The following is a 19,582-nucleotide window of genomic DNA, read 5'->3' as shown; positions in this document are numbered from 1 at the left end:
ATACCAGGGTTTGTTTTTTTTAAATCTTCTGAGCTGGATGATGGGTCCTAAAAGTACTTGGAACCGACTAGAGGGAACAAACACCCACAGATGTGGTTAGTTCTGCTTTACTTAGAGAAAGTGATGAAAGAATACTGCCAGAAAGGGTTGGTGATTTTTTGTGTATTTTTGTATTTTGCTTTTTGTTTTCTGGTTTGCTTTTTTCGTGTTGTTGTTGTTGAATGCAAGCTCAGGCACTAAACCTGGAAAACATCTGCCTATTAAAAAAACAAACAAACAAAAACCTTTCAAAGTCTTGCCATTAATGGAGCAGAAGAAATGCTTGTATTGATGCCTGGAGTGCACCAATGTACATTTTCCAGCCTTCCAAGTGGTGTAATTGTCTTTAAAAAGTAGTGGCTACCATTTGAAATCATATAAAGATGAACTGATCTCCTCCTCTGTGATTTATTGGAGATAAGAGGCTCACAGGATTTTCTGCCCGGGCTGGCTTTGAACCTGGATCCTCAGATCTCAGCCTCCTCAGTAGCTAAGATTATAGGTGTGAGCCACCAGCACCTGGCTTTGTGGAATGTTTTTCTGGAACAAAATCAATCTGTGTAAGATGATTGGAGCAGGATGGACATTGCTTTTGTTTTATAGAGATAATAATGGCTTCATGGGTACTGGAGAGAAAGCACTGGGAGAGGGCAGGATCATGTGATCTCCAGTTGGGTAATCTTGACTTGTAGATCCGTTCTCAGTGATCTGTAATTGAAACATGTTCCCTTTCGTTTCTCTCTCCCAATTTCTTGTTTTTTCCTTCTCAAAAGTCAATAAAAAGCTGTGATCTCTTTTATAGAGATGTAAGCAAAAAAAAAAAAAAGGAAGAAAAAAAAAAGAATTAGGGTTTGTTTTACTCTAGAGTTAAGACATTATGTTCAGCCTTTATCCAAGAGTCTTTGAGCATGGGGGGAAAAATCCATAAAACCCATGCTAGTACTCAAAGTTGTAGTGCCTGATTTTTTCTTTTTAAATTGGTCCTGGAACTTGAACTCAGGGCCTGGATGCTGTCCTGAGCTCCATTTTGCTCATGGTTAGAGCTCTACCACTTGAGCCACAGCACCACTCTTGGCTTTTTCTGTGATTAACTGGAGATAAGTCTCATGGACTTTCCTATCTGGGCTGGCTTTGACTTGGGATCCTCAGATCAAAGTCTCCTGAGTAGATGGGAGTACAGGCTTGTGCTACCTACCGCTACCTGGCTTAGTGCCCGATTCTTAAAGTGAGAGTATCTGTCATCACCTTTTGCCTTCTGAGTGGTAAGTGGAGGCTCGAGGCTCCAAAAGTCATCTTTATATCACTGAGTTGATGGTTTATTTGGCCCTGAAGAATAGGGCCTGCCATGAGTCCAGTCTCCTGCCTTAAATGGCACTGTGGGTCATTAAGCCCAGGACAGCTTTAGAATAAATTATCACCATGGGCTCTGAGTCAAACTGCCTGGCCTTGAGCTCTGGAGCCTACCTTGTTAGCTGTGTCAATCTAGCCAGGTCATTCAAATGTCTCCCTGTGATTCTCCATCTGTAAAATTGGAATAATGGTAATATGTAAAGATGTAGGGGGATTATAGGAGATCATGTACATGCCACAGTATGTGGCATCCAGACATTCTATTGGTGGCTCTTACTATAGTTGAAAGGCATCTGAGTGCAGGACACTTGGCTTGTAGATTCATGTCAGTCAAAAATCCCCTTTTTTTTGAGTTGTTGCCTTGTTCTGAGCACCTATGTGTAAGACGGGGTTGGCAGACATGCTCTGGGAATCTCTCTTGGTGTCCTGCTTTCTTAACTGTTGACATCTAAGTTCTTTAGATCAAATGACATCTCAACTCCTCATCAGACCCTCAACCAATCAGAACATGGTTGTCAAGAATTTGGTGCTCTTCCCTGGTTACTATTTTGGAACTGGTTGGGGGATTTGTATCATGGTTCAATCCATTTGATTTCTCCTTTGGACAATGTATTTCTGTTCCTTCAGAAACAAATAGTATACACACCATCATCTCCTGTCAAAGAATCTAAGTTGCTGGAGAAGTCTGCAGATGGCCTAGATGGATGGCAGGTGTATCTAGTAAAGGAGGGGGGGGGTGAGGACAGTACACCACACACCACCGAAGCACAAGGTTTACCACACTCAGAGGGGGAGGGGTAAGACAAAGCGTGGGGAGGAACACACAGCAGTGACAGTCCCAAGCAAGCTGAGGTTCCCCTACCCCCACCCTGGGGGTTACATTTCCAACCTCAGGGCTGAAGATCTCAGGTGGCTGGAATCTTCCAGGCCCACTGGTGTTTGAGGAAGAGTTGCCTGGGCAGCTGGCCTTGTGCATTGGAACCATGGGACAAGACACAGCTGCTTCAATTCTGAGATCGGAAGGGCAGACGGGGAATAGGAGGGCAGCAGATGTGGTCTACTTACCTCAAGGCGGACCCCTTGGGTGTCGCAATGCCATAGCCTTTGGAATCCAAGTTACCTCCCACTTTCATGGTGTCACAGGGTTTCCGCTGCTCGATGTATTCATTCATGGTGGACTCCAAGAGGTAGGCATATTTGCCTTTGGATTTTCGCACTCGAATCATTCCTTCTTCTGTGGTCCGAACAAACACAGATGGTTCTGCTGACTTCATGTATGTCCACATCTTCTCGAATACAGCGATTTTAGACCTCTGGTGGGGAGGAACGGGGAGGGATAGGAACAAAGCCAGAATGAAGTTGCTGGCTGTGCTTGGATGAGGTAGGTACATGCATATGAATGAAGAGCTAAGTGTGGCTTGATCACACATTCATGAGCCAGATTAGCTCAGGAAGAAACAAATTATGAGCGATTGCAAAATAAGAGGCTCTAATTAGTACCGGTAGGTTCTAAAGTACAAATATCTTGCAAACACAGAACGAGCAGAGTAGCTCAGAATCGTTTTAATTACTTCATTTTAATTATTCCTTCTGAAAAATGGGGACAGTGAAGGAATTGGTTCCCTGTATGACTTTTAAAGACATTGTAGAACTTATTTGTGATCTAATCAGGCCATATACATATATAAGGCCATATATATATATAAGATGTAGAGAGCTGAGTATCAGTGGAATCAAATTTCATTATTGAAAGGCAAGACTGTTGGGTTTAATGGATTGCCAAATTCCATTCATTCCATATTGCGATATCCATCGTTATAATGCAATTTATTACCCGATAAAGCTAATAGCTTAGGACCAAATATTGTCACCTGTTTATAGTTTGAAAAATCTCTAAATCAGCCAGGTGCTGGTGGCTTACCCTTGTAATCCTAGCTACTGGGGAGGCTGAAATCTGAGGATCATAGTTCAAAGCCAGCCTGGGCAGGAAAGTTCATGAGACTCTTATCTTGAATGAACCACCAGAAGACCAGAAGAGGAGCTAGGGCTCAAAATGGGAGAGTACTAGCCTTGAGCAAAAAAGCTAGAAACAAATTCCAGGCACTGAGTTCAAGTCCCAAGACCATAAAAACAAAACAAAACAAAAAAACCAACAAACTCTCTAATAGTTCAACCATGTTCTTTTTTTTCATCCTCATTCACCTTTGTTCTTATTTCCTTTGGGATTTTGTTTGGGTTGTTTACTCCAACTGATAGGATCGTTTGGTCCAGCAACAGCCTTTCTGCTTTCCTGGGCTAGAGTATATCTTACCGATTTAGAGATCAGCTACTGCCCAGGGCAATAGGTCTTCATCTTTAGTGAGCACATGTTTTTAACATATGGATATTTGAAGACATAAAGATTCCCTGTTCTAACCTCCCAGAACCCAACTGAGTGCATGTCATCCTCACTTTGACCACCAGTAATGTGAGGGGTGATACTGGTGTGGAATGTATCTCAATCCATCACAAAGAGATGCATCTGATAACTAGGATAAGTCCTAGCAAATTGTATAGGAACTGTGTTCAAGGTAGTGGATGCTCCCAGAGTCTACCTGAGTACCTGATATACAGTAGGTCCTTAATGGGGGCTCATGACTTAGGAGCCTGGATTAAGTGTCATCTCACAAGCACTTTCTCAAGGGAATCCTTTCCCAGAGGTATGTTGGGGACACTGGAATGTGGCTTTTGAAAAATCCTTTGAAATAGAAAGTGATAAATACGTATAATGGGCTATAAAATTTTTTAAAGGCAATTCCAACTAGAGTCATACAATCGATATAAAAATTCAGTGGTTACCAGAAGTTGATGTATTTATTTAATATAAACATTTTATTATACACACACTATATTATTCCTTTCTGTGTATAAGTATTTCTTTTTCTTTGGGCTAGTGCTAGGGCTTGAACTCTGGGCCTGGGTACTACCCCTGATCTTTGAATAAGGCTAGTGCTCCCCCACTTCTGGCTCCTTTCTTTCCTTCTTTCTTTCCTTCCTCTTTCCTTCTTTCTTTCCTTCCTTCCTTTTTCTTTCTTTCTTTCTTTCTTTCTTTCTTTCTTTCTTTCTTTCTCTCTCTCTCCCTTCCTTCCTTCCTTCCTTCATTTCTTTCTTTCTTTCTTCCTTCCTTCCTTCCTTCTTTTCTTTCTTTCTTTCTTTCTTTCTTTCTTTCTTTCTTTCTTTCTTTCTTTCTTTCTTTCTTTCTTTCTTTCTTTCTCTCTCTCTCTTTCTTTTTTTAGTGATTAATTAGAAATGAGTCTCATGGACTTCAGGCTGGCTTTGAACTGTGATCCTCAGATCTCAGCCTCCTGAGTAACTAGCATTATAGGCATGAGACACCAGTGTTGGCTCAGATGTATTTCTCTGATATTAACATCATTTCTTGGCAACATACTGATATGCAATTGTCCTTTGAGCCAGTTGATGAATAAGAAACATTTAGGAGTCAGAAAAATTCCAGGTTTTAAGGGTAAAATATTGGAAATAGCTACTGAGAATTTCAGGGAGGCATTTGGTATGCTGAGTTTTAGTTTTTAATGGTCCATCCTTAGATGAACTAGTTTATTCATTTTATAATGCGCTTCATGATTTGAAGGCATTTGAAGGCTAATTGGGAATTAGCAGTTGTGGGTTTGAATTTGAGTGCTGCTTGGAAGTCATGGTTTCCTCTATGAAAAATTCCTTCCCATTGGATTTTAGTCTCTCCATTTGGGCATAGTAATCTTCTATTTTTAAAAAATACAATCTTATTGTTATTATTCAGCTGTTTGTACAAGGGTGGTTACTATTTTATCAGCTAATGAGTACATCTCCCTCTTTTTTTGTTTTTAGACAATGTTACCCCTTCCTTTGCTTTCCCCTAGTCTCCCTTCCTGTCCCTGCCCACAAGTTGCATAGTTTATTTTCTACCTACTGTCTGTAGAAGAGTATGACTGTATTGTTTACCCTCCCTCCTTCCATTTTCATACCCTCCCTTGGCCCCACAAGACAGAAAAAGGAGAAACAAAATAACACCAAACAAAAACAAACAAGCAAAAGACAAAAAGAAGAAAAGAAAACCCCACCATTACCACCTGCAGCAGCAGCAGCAGCAGCAGCAGCAGCAGCAGCAGCAGCAGCAGCAGCAGCAGCAAATCCCTCCATGTTTTCATTTCTTGGAACTTTTGTCAATAAATAGTATTTTAAATATTCAGAGGTATTACACCTCTGGGTTCCTCTGCTAAGAATGTCTCCTTTAGTCTCACTGTGGGACATAATAATTTTTAATTCTCTTGCTAGCTTGATTCTTTCTATGTCTTTCTAGCACATTTGTTTTTTCTTTTTAGACGAAGGTACATCATTCAAGCAACAGTGTCAATGTGCAAGACAGACAAAGAAAGAACCGGAGGAAACATTTCAAGCACCGAAGAGAAAACACCCACAGCCCCAAATGTATTTAATATTCTCTTCCAGGAAACCATGAAATGTAGAATTCATCTGTGACCAGATTTGCACATGATCGTTCAGGCATAAAACCCGACAAAACACAAAGCAGGGAAATTTGCAAGATGCAATTCGACCTGACAGGATGGACACAGCAGGGATCTAGGTTGTGGACAAGGCAGAGTTGAGGAGTTCCTCAGGCAGCAGTATGCAGAAAATTAACACATCTCTTCAGCCTCACCCTCCTGCCCCAGACACCAAAGCTGGGCTCACAGGCATGAGTGAAGATCATCAGGAAAATCTCATCTCCAGGAATGGGAAAGGGAGCATGAATGGCAGGGAATTGTTGGGAATAGACTCCAGGTATTTGTTCCTGGATCTCTCTTGAAATCTGCAGCTCCCACTGGCCTGTCACACATCTTTAATTAAATTGTCGATGGAGGATTAAGTGACTCTGGTTTGGGATTGCCAAAAAGCTCTGGGGCTGCTATCAGGACTGGAGGCCAGATTCTTTCAAAGATGGCAGTGGAAGAATTCTAGCCTCTCTATTTCCTCCTTGTTCGTGTGTGTGTGTGTGTGTGTGTGTGTGTGTGTGTGTGTGTGTGTGTGTGTGTGTGTGTGTGTGTGTGTGTGTGTGTTGTGTGTAGTGGTGGTGGTATATCTCTCCACCTTGAAAAGTCTAGGTGAGATCAAAAGTCAGAGTCACAGAGATAGGACTCTTGGGAGGGATATAGCAGTATTCTATAAGTAAAGGAACCGGTCAGGTGCCAGTGGCTCACGCCTGTAATCCTAGCTCCTCTGGAAGCTGAGATATGAAGATCAAGGTTTGAAGATAGCCTGCAAGGAATGTCTGTAAGAGTCATATCTCCAATTACCCATCAAAAAAAGTGGAAGTGGAGTTGAGGCACAAGCCTTGCACAAACAAAACAAAACAAAACAAACAAAAACACCTCAGGGACAGCCCATAGGCCCTGATTTTAAGCCCTAAGAGCAGCAAAAAAATGAACTGAGTCCTGTGATATAGCTCAATTGTCTAATGTCATGCAGCTTATTAGGAGCAGAACAGGGGGAAATATCTTGGTCTCCTAATGGCATACTTGTCCAATTACAACCCACTACATCTTTCATTTTAGATATTTTTCTTTTCTTTTTTTCTTTTTTCTTTTTGTTGGTCGTGGGGCTTGAACTCTGGGCTTGGGTGCTGTCCCTGTGCTCTTCAGCTCAAGGCAAGTGCTGTACCTCTTGAGCTACAGCACCACTTCCGGTTTTCTGGTGGTTTATTGGAGATAAGAGTCTCATGGACTTTCCTGCCCAGGCTGGCTTTGAACTGTGATTCTCAGATCTCAGCCTCCTGAGTAGCTAGGATTAGAGGTGTGAGCTACTGGCACCCGGCCGTTTTAGATATTTTTCTCATGTTATTGTTACTGGTGCTGGGGCTTGAACTCAGGGCCTGGGGGCTGCCCCTGAAAAAAAAATTTTTTTTGGTAAAGATACTGTACAGAGGGGTTACAGTTACATGAGTAAGGTGATGAGTACATTTCCTATCGAGCATTGTTACACCCCCTCTGTTTTTCCCCTACCATCCCTTCCCTCCCCTATATCCCAACTCCTTCCATCCCCCTCCCCCTACTGACAGGGGTTATACCATGGTGCCCTGAGATTTTTGAGATCTTTTTTGCTCAAAGCTAGCATCCTACCAACTTGAGCCACAGCACTACTTCCAGCTTTTTGGTGATAAATTGGAGATAAAGAGTTTCATGGACTTTCCTGTCCAGGCTGGCTTTGAATTATGATCCTCAGATCTCTGCCTCCTGAGGAGCTAGGATTACAGGCATGAGCCACTGGCACCCAGCCTTCACTTTAGTTTTTAATAACTTATTGGCTGCAGGGTGTTGGGCAAATGGCCTAACCGGTTTGGGACTCAGGGTTCCTCCTCTGACAATGGTGATTACCATGTCCACCGAAAGTGTTGCAACAGGGATTCTATGAGAACAAAGGTGTTCTATGAGTGGTACTATTAATGAATACGTTTTTTTTTTTTTTTGTTCCCAGGTCTGACTTTGGAGTTAGAATGTGAATACATAGCTTGCTTGCTACCAACTTCCCTTCCTATACATATGGCAGACACTGAAATCATTCAAAGAACTTTTTGACTAAGAGTTTCAGCATTAGTTCAATCCTGAACTCTGAAGTAACTGCAGTCATTCAAAGTCAGCACCTTGATTACAGCCTACTGGTAAACAATGGAAAAGACACAGGCAGGGCACAGAACTTTTAGAATATGCATCGTGTTTCCAGATTCCTAACTTTGTACCATGAACAAGACAGGGTCAGGGATACATTAGCTGAAATCATTGTTAACAAAGAACTTTGAAGTCCCAAGTCTCAGCTGTGCTTCTCATTTAGTGAAAGCATGACCATCTTCTCTCAGCTTTAGTTTCACTAAATATGAAATGATTAGATCCAAATGGTGGGGTTCAAAGCTTGTTGAGCAACTAGAGTGATCTATTTTATTTCACTTTAGTGCAGGAACTAGCGTTTGAACTTTGGCCCTGGGTGCTGTCCATAAACTTTTTTGCTCAAGGCAAGCACTCGACCACTTGAGCCACAGCTCTACTTCTAGCATTTGGAGGTTAATTGGAGATAAGAGTCTCATAGCCTTTTCCTGCCAGGGCTGTCTTCAAACCATGATCTCAGCCTTTGGAGTGGCTAGGATTACAGGGGTGAACCACCAGCACCTGACCTAGAGTGATCGTTTATCTTTTTGCCAGTCCCAGGGCTTCAACTCAGACCCTGGGCGCTGTCCCTAAGTCTCCTTTTGCTCAAGGCCAGTGGTTTACCATTTGAGCTACAGCAGCACTTCTGGATTTTTGTGAGTAGAAAAGTCATGGACTTTTCTGCTCTGGCTGGCTTTGAACTGCCATCTTCAGATGTCAACCTCCTGAGTAGCTAGGATTCCAGGCATGAGCTACTGGTGCCTAACTTAGAGTAACCTCTAAGAATAATTCTCAGATCATGGAATAAGGAAACTCAGATTTTTATATCTGCCTAGACTATGGATATTATCAATTCCCTGAATTTCAGTTTCTTATAAGACAAGGCACCTATTTTGCATTTAGTTACAGGAGAGACATCTGGGGACTGAGACAGCTCTATGTACATGACTATTACCTGAATTTTATAGTTCCCTAATGGACTTGAGATCTAGGACACAGGGTTGGCTTTGTGGACAACTAGTGAGCCCTTTGGCTGTAGGCTAACATGTCAGAAATATCATGAAAAAAATGAAATTATATATATATATATATATATATATATATATATATATATATATATATATATATATAGTTTTGGAATTGGCATCAGTGATGGTGAAGAGTTGGTGCCCGCTGGTCCCACAGAACACAAAACTTATGATGATATCACTATTGTACATTACCTCAGATTTGGCCCATGAGATTGCCCTGGGAACAAGAGCTCTCTTATTGCCTGAAGCTACCTCTCTAGGCTCCTTCTGCTACCATTAGCTGTGTGATGTAGGCATAATTGCTTTAATTTTCTGAGCTTCAGAAGACATGGGACAGTGATTCCTAACTCATTTCTGTGGAGAAAGTGAAAATGTTTATTTTCCTTTCTAAAATTCTGGGGTTTGAACTCAGGATCTCTTGAACACTAGTTATGAACTCAGTTATGTCCTTCACTCTATTAAGTTGAATGAGGTATGATGATGGTGATGGTGGTGATGACGATGATGATGGTTTTTGTGCTGATACTGGGGCTTGAACTCAGGACCTTATGCTCTCTTTTTGCTCAAGGCTGGTGCTCTTCTATTTGAGCCATCCCTCTATTTCCAGCCTTTTGCTGGTTCTAAGAGTCTAACAAACATTTCTGCCTAGGCTGGCTTCAAACAATGATCTTTAGAACTTAGCCTTTTGAATGGCTAGGGTTATAACATCCACCTGTTTTTTTTTAAGTATTATTATTCTTAAAATTATTTTATGATAGCATCACAGCAACTCTCAGGATGAGCATGCTTAAGCTGCAGGATTTCTAGCTTCTTGCTGTGTTCAAGTTTCCCTACATTTCCTAGGATCTACTCATTCTACTTAGTCCTGATGTGTTTTCAGGTCTATTCCCGGAACGTCCATCTTCTGATTGGTTTCCCAAGGCTTGAACTTCCTTGAAGCCTTGGTGGTAAATGGAGCTCCCTTTCATTGCTATTTGTTTTCCTATGTATTTTCACATGCTTTTTTTCTTTTTTCATTTAATCTTCTTATGACTCTTTGAGATGGATTTTTTTAATTTTTAGGCCAGTACTGGGGTTTGAAGTCTGGGGCTTGAACTCAGGGCTTCACATTCTTTGTTTTTTTTTTTTTTGGGGTCCAGTCGTGGGGCCTGAACTCTGGGTCTGGGCGCTGTCCCTCAGCTCTTCAGCTCAAGGCTAGCCCTCTACCTCTTGAGCCACAGCGCCACTTCCGGCTTTTTTTCTTTTTGCTTATGTGGTGCTGAGGAATCGAACCCAGGGCCTCAGGCATGCAAGGCAAGCGCTCTACCACTGAGCCACCTTCCCAGACCCAGGGCTTCACATTCTTGCTTGCCTTTTTTTAATTTTCTTTTAATTTACCTTCTACCACTTGGACCATTCTTGCCTTTCTGGCTTTTTGCTGGTTAGTTGGAGATAAAGAGTTTCATGGACTTTTCTGCCCAGGCTGGCTTTGAAGTACAACCCTCAGATCTCAGCATCCTGAGGGGCTAGGATGACAGATGTGAGCCACCAGCCCCTGACAGAGATAGATACTTTTAACCCCCATGTTTTAGATGCATAAAATGGCACTGAATGGGTTAATATGTAGGACAAAAGAGTATTTAGCTCTAATTAGTGGTGAAGGAGGTCATGCTTCTGAGCTCTCTGCCTGTATTCATTGTCTCCAGCTCAGGACAAGTCATTTCCATCTCTCCTGCATAGTCTCTCCCGCTCTGTCCCTCCCTTCCTCACCCCCCACTCTCCCCTTTTTCCCTCCTCCCTTTGACTGTCTCTCCCTCCTTCCCTCCCCCCCCTTCTCCTTCGGCACTGTTTAATATATTACTTATTCCCGTAATTTTTCCAATATATTATCATCTTATTCATCAAGCAAACATTCACTGAGATCCTGCTGTGAGGGAGGAGGAAACACAAAGATCATCAGATCTGCACTTAATCCATAAATTGTTCCAAACTGATCACTAATTAGTCTCTAGAGTCCTTCTGGGAGCCAGAAGGGGATTGTAATTCATGTCCTTCTCAGCCCTCAGAGAATGAGCACAGATTGCTTATATGGCAGGGGTCTAAATTAGTGCAGGAGCTTTGATGTTTCTACAGATGGAGCTTGTTGAGACTGGTTTGGGAAAAGAGGAGGGGAGCTGAAGAAGAGCGTTGTAGGGGTGAGTCTGATCAAGGTGCAGTGTTTGTGTAGTACTAAGGATTGAATTCAAGGCCTCATATTCTCCTTAGCTTTGTTGTTGTTGTTGTTGTTGTTCAAGGATTGAGTTCTACCATTTGAGCCAAATCTCTACTTCCTCAAGAAGGTACCTATGACAATGAACACCCCTCCCCTTGTATAATTAGTTGATGCCAATAAAGATGTAGAAAAGAAGGAAAAGCAGCGTTCTTAGCTGTCTATAGAAAGTTGAGCAATGCTCTGAGCTTGTCTGACTTGTTCTTAGTGAAGCAGCTACTTTGCCTGCCTATAATTTTTTTTTTTCTTTTGGTGCTGATGCTGGGACTTGAACTCTGGGCTTGGGTGCTGTTCCTGAGCTTTTGTATTCGAGCCTAGCTCTCTACCACTTGGGCCACAACTCCACTTTCTGCTTTTTGGTGGTTCCCTGGAGATAGAATCTCACAGACTTTCCTTCTCTGGGCTGGGAACTACAATCCTCAGATCTCAGTCTCCTGAGTAGCTAGGATTATAGGTGTGAGTAACTAGTACCTGGGTATAACGTCATAATTTTTAATAAGAAGGAAATTTTTCATGACCATGGTGGTGCTTTTAGAAAGGGAAAGAGCCTTCGGACAAGAAATATCTTTACCCTGAAGAACTCCTTTGTGGATCCTGCTTCCAGTGTCCCATAAGCAATCTCTGTTTGCTTCGCAAGATCCTCTGCGCTTTCAATAGGGGACACCATCCTCTCCACAGTCAGGAAGGCAGCCAGATTGGCTGTATACGAGGAGATGATGATCAGGGTGAAGAACCACCAGACACCACCAACGATGCGACCCGACAGGGACCTGGAGGCCAAGAAAAAAAGAAGCAACATCAGAGGCATGGACCTCAGAAGGCTATGGGAGGAGGGGCTGAGAGCCAGCAGCCCAGCAACGTCAGCAGAGCTGTCAAAGTCAATTGCTCTCTTTCTCCTCTGTCAGCAAGATGTAAGAATCGAAATGTCAGAAGAACTGGAGGGTTCCTTCATTATTGCATATAGGGAGGTGGGGGTTGCTGCCCTTCAGGGATGATCAAGTCTACAGGCATGGAGTCACGCTCTCTTTACACTTACACACACATCAAGATACATGTCAGCAGAGACACTCGTATCAATACATGTAGACATATGGACACATAGAAGCATCCTTTGCAGTGCAGTTTCACTATAAATATGTGTGTATCTATATATCTACATCAATATATACAAATATATATCTAAATATATATACATATTTATACAGATCTAAATATATATTTATATATGTTAAATATTTTTATAAATATATTTATACATTGGAATATATGTTTATCTAAATAGATATTTATATCTAGATATATCTAGTTATCAAATATATATTAGATATTCAAAATATATATTTAAACCACCTAAATATATATTTATAAATATATTTCTATATGTATTCTAAAGATCTATCTATATATCTATTATATATTTATCAAATATCTATATATCTAAAGATATATACACACATTCATATATGTTCACATACATATGAATACAAATATAATCCTATACCACGTAAAGTATGCATATATATGCACTGTTGCAGAAATGTTGGTCATTATCTCATTATTCCTGTCGGCAAAAGGTCAGCAAAATTACAGTCTAGAAGGAAGGGCAGGGAGACTATCTTGGAAATAGAATAACTATAGTCCAGCCACTGTAGGGAATGGCACTATTGAATATAGGCACAATCTCCTGCGATCCCAATGCCACACAAAAATAAAAACCCAAGAAAGGTGAGTATAAACTGAGTGTTGGTGGCTCCACACCTGTCATCTGAGCGCCTCAGGAGCCTGTGATCTAAGAATTGTGATTTGAAGTTAGATTTAGCAGGGTAGTCTACTATACTCCTAACCTCCAACGAACCACTAAAAAGCCATACATGGAGCTCAAGTGGTAGAGTGATGAACAATGCCTCAGCCCTGTGTTCAAGCCTTAGGACACACACACACACACACACACACACACACACACACACACACACACACACACACACAGGTGAACACAACAATCATAGGTGAGATAATGAGTTTTTCCTTGAACTTCTTCAAATCCTGTTCTTGCATGTTATGAAGATATACCCTTGTGTCAGGTGTTTCTACATGACTAGTCAATGTGCTTTCTGATTTTGCTAGGGTACTTGCAAATCTCTAGGTTCCCAAAGACAATGTGGGGTGATCTTCACATTACATGGCAGCAATTTTTGATACGGTAGACAGACGTGACCTTAACTTATACTGAACCATACAGTGACAAAGTCATTTGCATTCCATTTCTCTTTATATCCCACTCAAATGGTTAAGGAAGTCTCACCCTAGAGCTAATGTAGTTTTAAGCCCTTTCTAAGATGTGCTCTGACAACTTCAGACTAAGAGCCTTTAATAGATGGCAGTACTTACACTAAAACCTCCCATTTCACAAGCTATGAAATCACCAATTCAGCCGCTGAGCTGTAATAGCTAAAGAAGCTCCAGAGTTTCACATCACGCATCATTCTGCACTTTAGATTCACTCTAGGCCTACAATTCACTCCAAGATTTCTCTATGTGGAAGTTAGATCGAATTTATGAATGCAGGTAAGCATGCAGGTCGTATGAATATGTTCATAAGTATATTAATTAAAGTACACTATATGAAGGGGGGAAATTCCAGCTGTAGAACTCCTTTGAATAACTAACTTATAGTCTAACAAAACGAATATCAGGAAGCTAGAACTTGAGGTGTGTGTGGGGGAGGGAGGTGAGAGAATGGAGAGGAAGGTAGAGAAATGAAGAGAGAAAGGGAGAGCATACAGAGTTGTAATACTTAATATATGTATATGTGAAAATGGAAAAGTAAAACGAGGGGATGGGTGGGGTTGGGAGAGAAGGGAAGAGAATGAAGGAAGGAGTGACATGAATCAAAATACATTGTACTCGTAAATTAAGTTGAAACCCTTTTGTAGCAACTCCTTAAGGATAATAAAATTATGATAGTAAAAATAAAATTAATAAATAGAAATCACTCTCGACAGATGCTTGTTATTACTATATAAAAGAGTTCTCCTTAGCCGGGTGCTAGTGGCTCACACCTGTAATCCTAGCTACTGAGGAGGCTGAGATCTGAGGATCATGGTTCAAAGCCAGCCCAGTCAGGAAAGTCCGTGAGACTCTTTTTTTTTTTTTTGTTTTGTTTTGCTTTTTGGGTCCAGTCATGGGGCCTGAACTCTGGGCCTGGGCGCTGTCCCTCAGCTCTTCAGCTCAAGGCTCGCGCTCTACCACTTGAGCCACAGCGCCACTTCTGGCTTTTTTTCTTTTTGCTTATGTGGTGCTGGGGAATCGAACCCAGGGCCTCAGGCATGCAAGGCAAGCACTCTACCACTGAGCCACTTTCCCAGCCCCTCCGTGAGACTCTTATCTCCAATAAACCACCAGAAAACCAGAAGTGGCGCTGTGGCTCAAGTGGTAGAGCCCTTGCCATGAGCTGAAGAGCTGAGGGACAGCACCCAGGCCAGAGTTCAAGCCCCATAACCGACAAAAACAACAAAACAAAACAAGACAAAAATTGAGTTCTCCCAGATGCTTCTCATTAAGAGGAAACCAGAGACAGTAAACTTGTTCAAACAAGTGAGACCAGCAGGATGGAACAAAAGCTATGCCCAAGAAGATTATCCACAGGAGGAGACTGAAGCAAGCAGAAGGGCAGAGATGTGTTCATTGGAAGGGTGGTATGACTTGACTTGGAAGCACTCAACAGACATTCCAGGAAATAAAACACTGACTTTATACCAGGAGGGTATTTTTTTACTTTTTACTTTTTGTGCCAATTCTGGGACTTGAACTCAGGGCCCTACCCTAAGTTTTTGTTTTTATTTGCTCAAGGCTAGCACGCTCTATCACTTGAGCCACAGCGCCACTCCAGCTTTTTGGTGGTTCATTGGAGATAAGAGTCTCATGGGCTTTTCTGCCCTGGCTGGCTTTCAACCACGATCTTCAGATCTCTAGCCTCCAGCATAGCTAGGATGACAGGTGTGAGCCACCGGTGGCTGGCTTGAGGAACGTATTTTTGATGAATAGGTATGGTTGCAATGTTATTCTTGTTATCTTGGGAATGAGAGATCAGTGTCCCTATTTGTGCCATGGCTGACTCAGTGGCCATTCTAGGTCCCCTATGGGATACAACTCTAAGAAAGACAGAGAGCTCACAGGTCATCTGAGGTCAGGGAACCATATGAAAATCCTTTCTCTTACATTCCTCTCATCTCTGAGATTCTACAAGTCAACAAAGTCTAGACCATGTTAAGAATGAGCTCATTCTCCCCAATCTGAATGTCTGAGCTGAACTTCCTGCCTCCATTCAGCACCATGTCCCCACTGCTCTGATTAATCACCTCTCCACAAGACATCCTGCAAGATCACTTGAAAACTATTGATTACATCATGTCGATTCCTTGCTGAAAGCCCACAAAAGCCTTCCTATTAACATTCGGAATAACATTCAAACCATCTGGGGACTCTCTAGGCCCATGGTTCACTCTGCAATGACATTCCATGATACATTTCTGTACACTGATCATGTTGATCATTAGTTTGTCCTTTGTATGCAAAAAAAAAAGCTCCTTTCCTAACATATGCTGTTTGGATCCCTAAGCAATGCATCAAGCGCCATGTCTCCTTCAGAGCTCATTGTCGCCATTACAGTGTTAGAATTCAAATGCAACACTCACTAGCTCTCATGGCAGGTGAGACCTGAACTTTGTTAAGTTGCATGAAGATAAAGGAATCTTGTGGTTCTTTTATTCAATATTGTCTCTGTGTTACTCAGCACAGAGTAGGCCTTCAATAACAAATGAGTGTATGCATGCAACCTTTATTTTACAAATTATATCTATCTATCTATCTATCTATCTATCTATCTATCTATCTATCTATCTATCTATCTATCTATCTATCTATCTATCTATCTGGATATATGTATAATTCACTTATTGTTATTATAAAGGTGATCTACAGAAGGATTACAGTTAGATGAGTCAGGTAATGAGTACATTTTCCTTTTACAGTCTTCTGTTCCTTACTCTCTCTCAGTTCACTTTCATCAGTGTCCAGTGAGCACTATTGCTACAATTTTTCACCCTTTTTCCCTCGAGTTTTGTACCCTTCCCCTACCCTCGATATACATGTGAATAGACCATATATAAAGAAAAGAAAACAGAATCATGAAAAAATAAAAATACAGATCTCTTGTTTTCATATCTTGAAGTTCAGTCTGATACATATGTAATTTTATATAAATATAGAAAGGTACATAGACATTGCTTCTTTGTGTTTCTCTAAGACAAATTATATTTTTATTTCAACCTTTAAGTAGTTGTACAAGTCAGTTTATGAGTATAATATCATCCAGTATAATATCATCAAGTCAGTTTATGAGTATAATACATCTTGATGCATATCACCTATTTCATTATTCTCTCCCATCCCTCCCAGCCCCCCAGTCCCTTGTTCCCCTGATTTCATAGGATACACATTAAATATCATGAATGCATTCTCCTCTCTTGCTCTCTTCATTTGTTTACGCCTTCCTCTGTACTGCCCTCCTCCCTCCCTCCATCTCAGTACAAGCTTTCTTGTATCATCTTATTAGACTCTGAGTTAGCTGTTCTAAGAAGGTATACCGTTTGAATTCTGGCCTGCATATGCCATACTTCCATTACTACATTTGTGTATACATCCATGTGATGCATATGTGTTTATTTGTATATTTATACATTAGGTCTCTAATTTCTACATATGAGAGAATATATACTTCTTTTGTCTCTCTGGGCCAGAGTGACTTTGTGCAACATAATTTTTTTCTGGATCCAGCCATTTCTTTGCATATGATGTCAATCATTCTTCCTACAGGAAGAGTAAAATTCCGTGTGTGTGTGAGTATGTGTGTGTGTGTGTGTGTGTGTGTGTGTGTGTGTGTGTGTGTGTGTGTGTGTGTGTGTGTGTATACATATATCACATTTTCTTGAACCATTCATCTGTTTAGGGGCATTTGGACTGTTTTTATATCTTGGCTACCATGAACAGTGCAGCAATGAACATAGTGTGAATCCTTATGATCTGGTGTGTCTTCAGCAATAGCATCCAACTTAGTGTTCTGATTTGCTGTCTCCTTTTCCAACAGTATTGAACTGAGAGACCAAGTTAAGTTCAAAGACTTCTCAAGAAAGCTCCTGCCTGAGGCTCCTTCTTCCTGGTTCTCTTTCAATTAGTATTTATCTAATGAGTGTTGTGAGTAGCTTTACCCTGCATGGTTATGCCCTCAGCCCCAATTTCCTTTCTCTCTCTCTCTCTCTCTCTCTCTCTCTCTCTCTCTCTCTCTCTCTCTCTCTCTCTCTCTCTCTCTCTCTCTCTCTCTCTCTCTTTCCCCCTTCCTTCCTTCCTTTTTTTAACTGTTTTTTTTGTCTTTTCTTTTTTGCTACGGGGGATCGAACCCAGGACATTGCACTTGCTAGGCAAGCGCTTTGCCACTGAGCTACATCCCAGCCCTACTTTCCTTCTTTTTTTTTTTTGTTGGTTGTGGGGCTTGAACTCGAGGGCCCAGGCACTGTCTGTGAGCTCTTTTGCTCAACCACTTTGAGTCATAGCTCTGCTTCTAGTGTTTGAGTAGTTAATTGGAGAGACTTCTGCCTGGGCTGCTTTCCAACCATGATTCTCAGATCTCAGTCTCTTGAGTAGCTAGGATTACACTGGCACCTAGCTCAGCCCCAATTTCTTTTCTTTTCTTCCCTTCATTCATTCGTTTGTTCGTTCATTCGTTCGTTCGTTCCTTCCTTCCTTTGTTCCTTCCTTCGTTCCTTCCTTCATTCCTTCCTTCTTTCTTCCTTCCCTCCCTCCCTTCCTCTTTCTTTCTTTCTTTCTTTCTTTCTTTCTTTCTTTCTTTCTTTCTTTCTTTCTTTCTTTCTTTCTTTCTTTCTCTCTCTCTTTCTTTCTCTCTCTCTCTTTCTCTCTCTCTTTCTCTCTTTCTTTCTCTCTTTCTTTCTCTCTTTCTTTCTTTTTCTTCTCTTTCTTTTTCTTTTCTTGCCAGTCCTGGGGCTTAAACTCAGGGCCTGAACACTGTCCCTAAGCTTCTTTTGCTCAAGGCTAGCACTCTTGAACCACGTGAACCACAGTATCCCTACTGGCTTTTTCTGTTTATGTGGTACTGAGGAACCCAGGGCTTCATGCAAGCATTCTCCCACTAAGCCACGTTCCCAGCCCTCTGCCCCAATTTCTTAATGCAGTTATCAAAAAAAGATTAACTTGATTACCAGACTGCAAAGAACTATCTGTGAGAAGTAACTGTAGGACTGGGAGAAGAAGCTTTTCAAAATGTGACAATGGTGGGTATCAGTGGCTCACACCTGTAATCCTAGGTACTTAGGAGGCTGATATCTAAGAATTGAGGTTCAAAGCCAGCCCAGGAAGGAAGTCCGTGAGACTTGTGGCCATATCATCTCATCTTCCACCTCTCTGATAGCCCTGTGAAGTGGAGACAGAGAAATGAAGGTCTTCATTGTCTAAAAAAATCCCAACAAAACCAAAAAAATAAACCACACCGTACTGTGGTTCTGTGTCTCAAAAGCAACTTTTCAGAGGTCCACAGCAGAGCTGGGAACAGAAGCCAGGATTTCTTTGTTCCTTCCCTGCTGCTGAATATAATGGTTCCAAGGGAATTGAACCCCTAGGACTCTTCCCACCTTTCTCATCCTACGACTATATGATGCTGGATCTTGGCTACCACTTGTCTAAAGTGACTTGTCTAAAGCACAACAGATCCTTTGCTTAGCAGTGTGATCAGCAGCATCTTCAATGAATTGAACTCCTGTTTATATATGTTTTCCACTGCTGCGTAATAAATCACCTACATAGCATCTTTTTTTTTTTTTTGATGGTCCTAGGGCTTGAACTCGGGGCCTGGGTGCTGTTCCTGACCCTCTTGGTGCTCCGGGTTAGCACTCTACCTCTTGAGCTACCGCTTCCCTTCTGGCATTTTTGGTGTTTAATTGGTGATAAATGTCTCACGGACAGTCTTGCCCAGGCTGGCTTTGAACCATGATCCTCAGATCTCAGCATCCTGAATAGCTAGGATTACAGATGTGAGCTGCCAGTGCTCGGCTCTATATAACATTTTATATCAGAGCTTACCTAACTCACAGTTTTTGCAGGGGGTGACATCTGGGTTTGGGTGGCTAGATTCTCTGTTCAGGGCTTTACCAAGCTAAAACCAGGGTGCTGGC

At 41.6% G+C, this 19,582-nt stretch overlaps 1 protein-coding gene across 1 annotated transcript in view; it reads right to left on the bottom strand.

The window, feature by feature from the left end:
• The window catches only part of LOC138808678 (glutamate receptor 1-like), a gene marked incomplete at its 5' end in the record, with an annotated part of 72,177 nt that overhangs the window by 43,388 nt on the left and 9,207 nt on the right, over nt 1-19,582 (bottom strand). The window contains 2 exons of the mRNA XM_069994921.1: nt 2,455-2,702; nt 11,914-12,112. Coding sequence (XP_069851022.1) covers nt 2,455-2,702; nt 11,914-12,112 — 447 coding nt within the window. The remainder of the gene's footprint in view (nt 1-2,454; nt 2,703-11,913; nt 12,113-19,582) is intronic.

Source organism: Dipodomys merriami, unplaced genomic scaffold (assembly GCF_024711535.1).
Source record: "Dipodomys merriami isolate MVZ:Mamm:240054 unplaced genomic scaffold, mDipMer1.0.p SCAF_467, whole genome shotgun sequence".
NCBI lineage: Eukaryota > Metazoa > Chordata > Mammalia > Rodentia > Heteromyidae > Dipodomys > Dipodomys merriami.
This window is presented reverse-complemented; position numbering and strand designations above follow the sequence as displayed.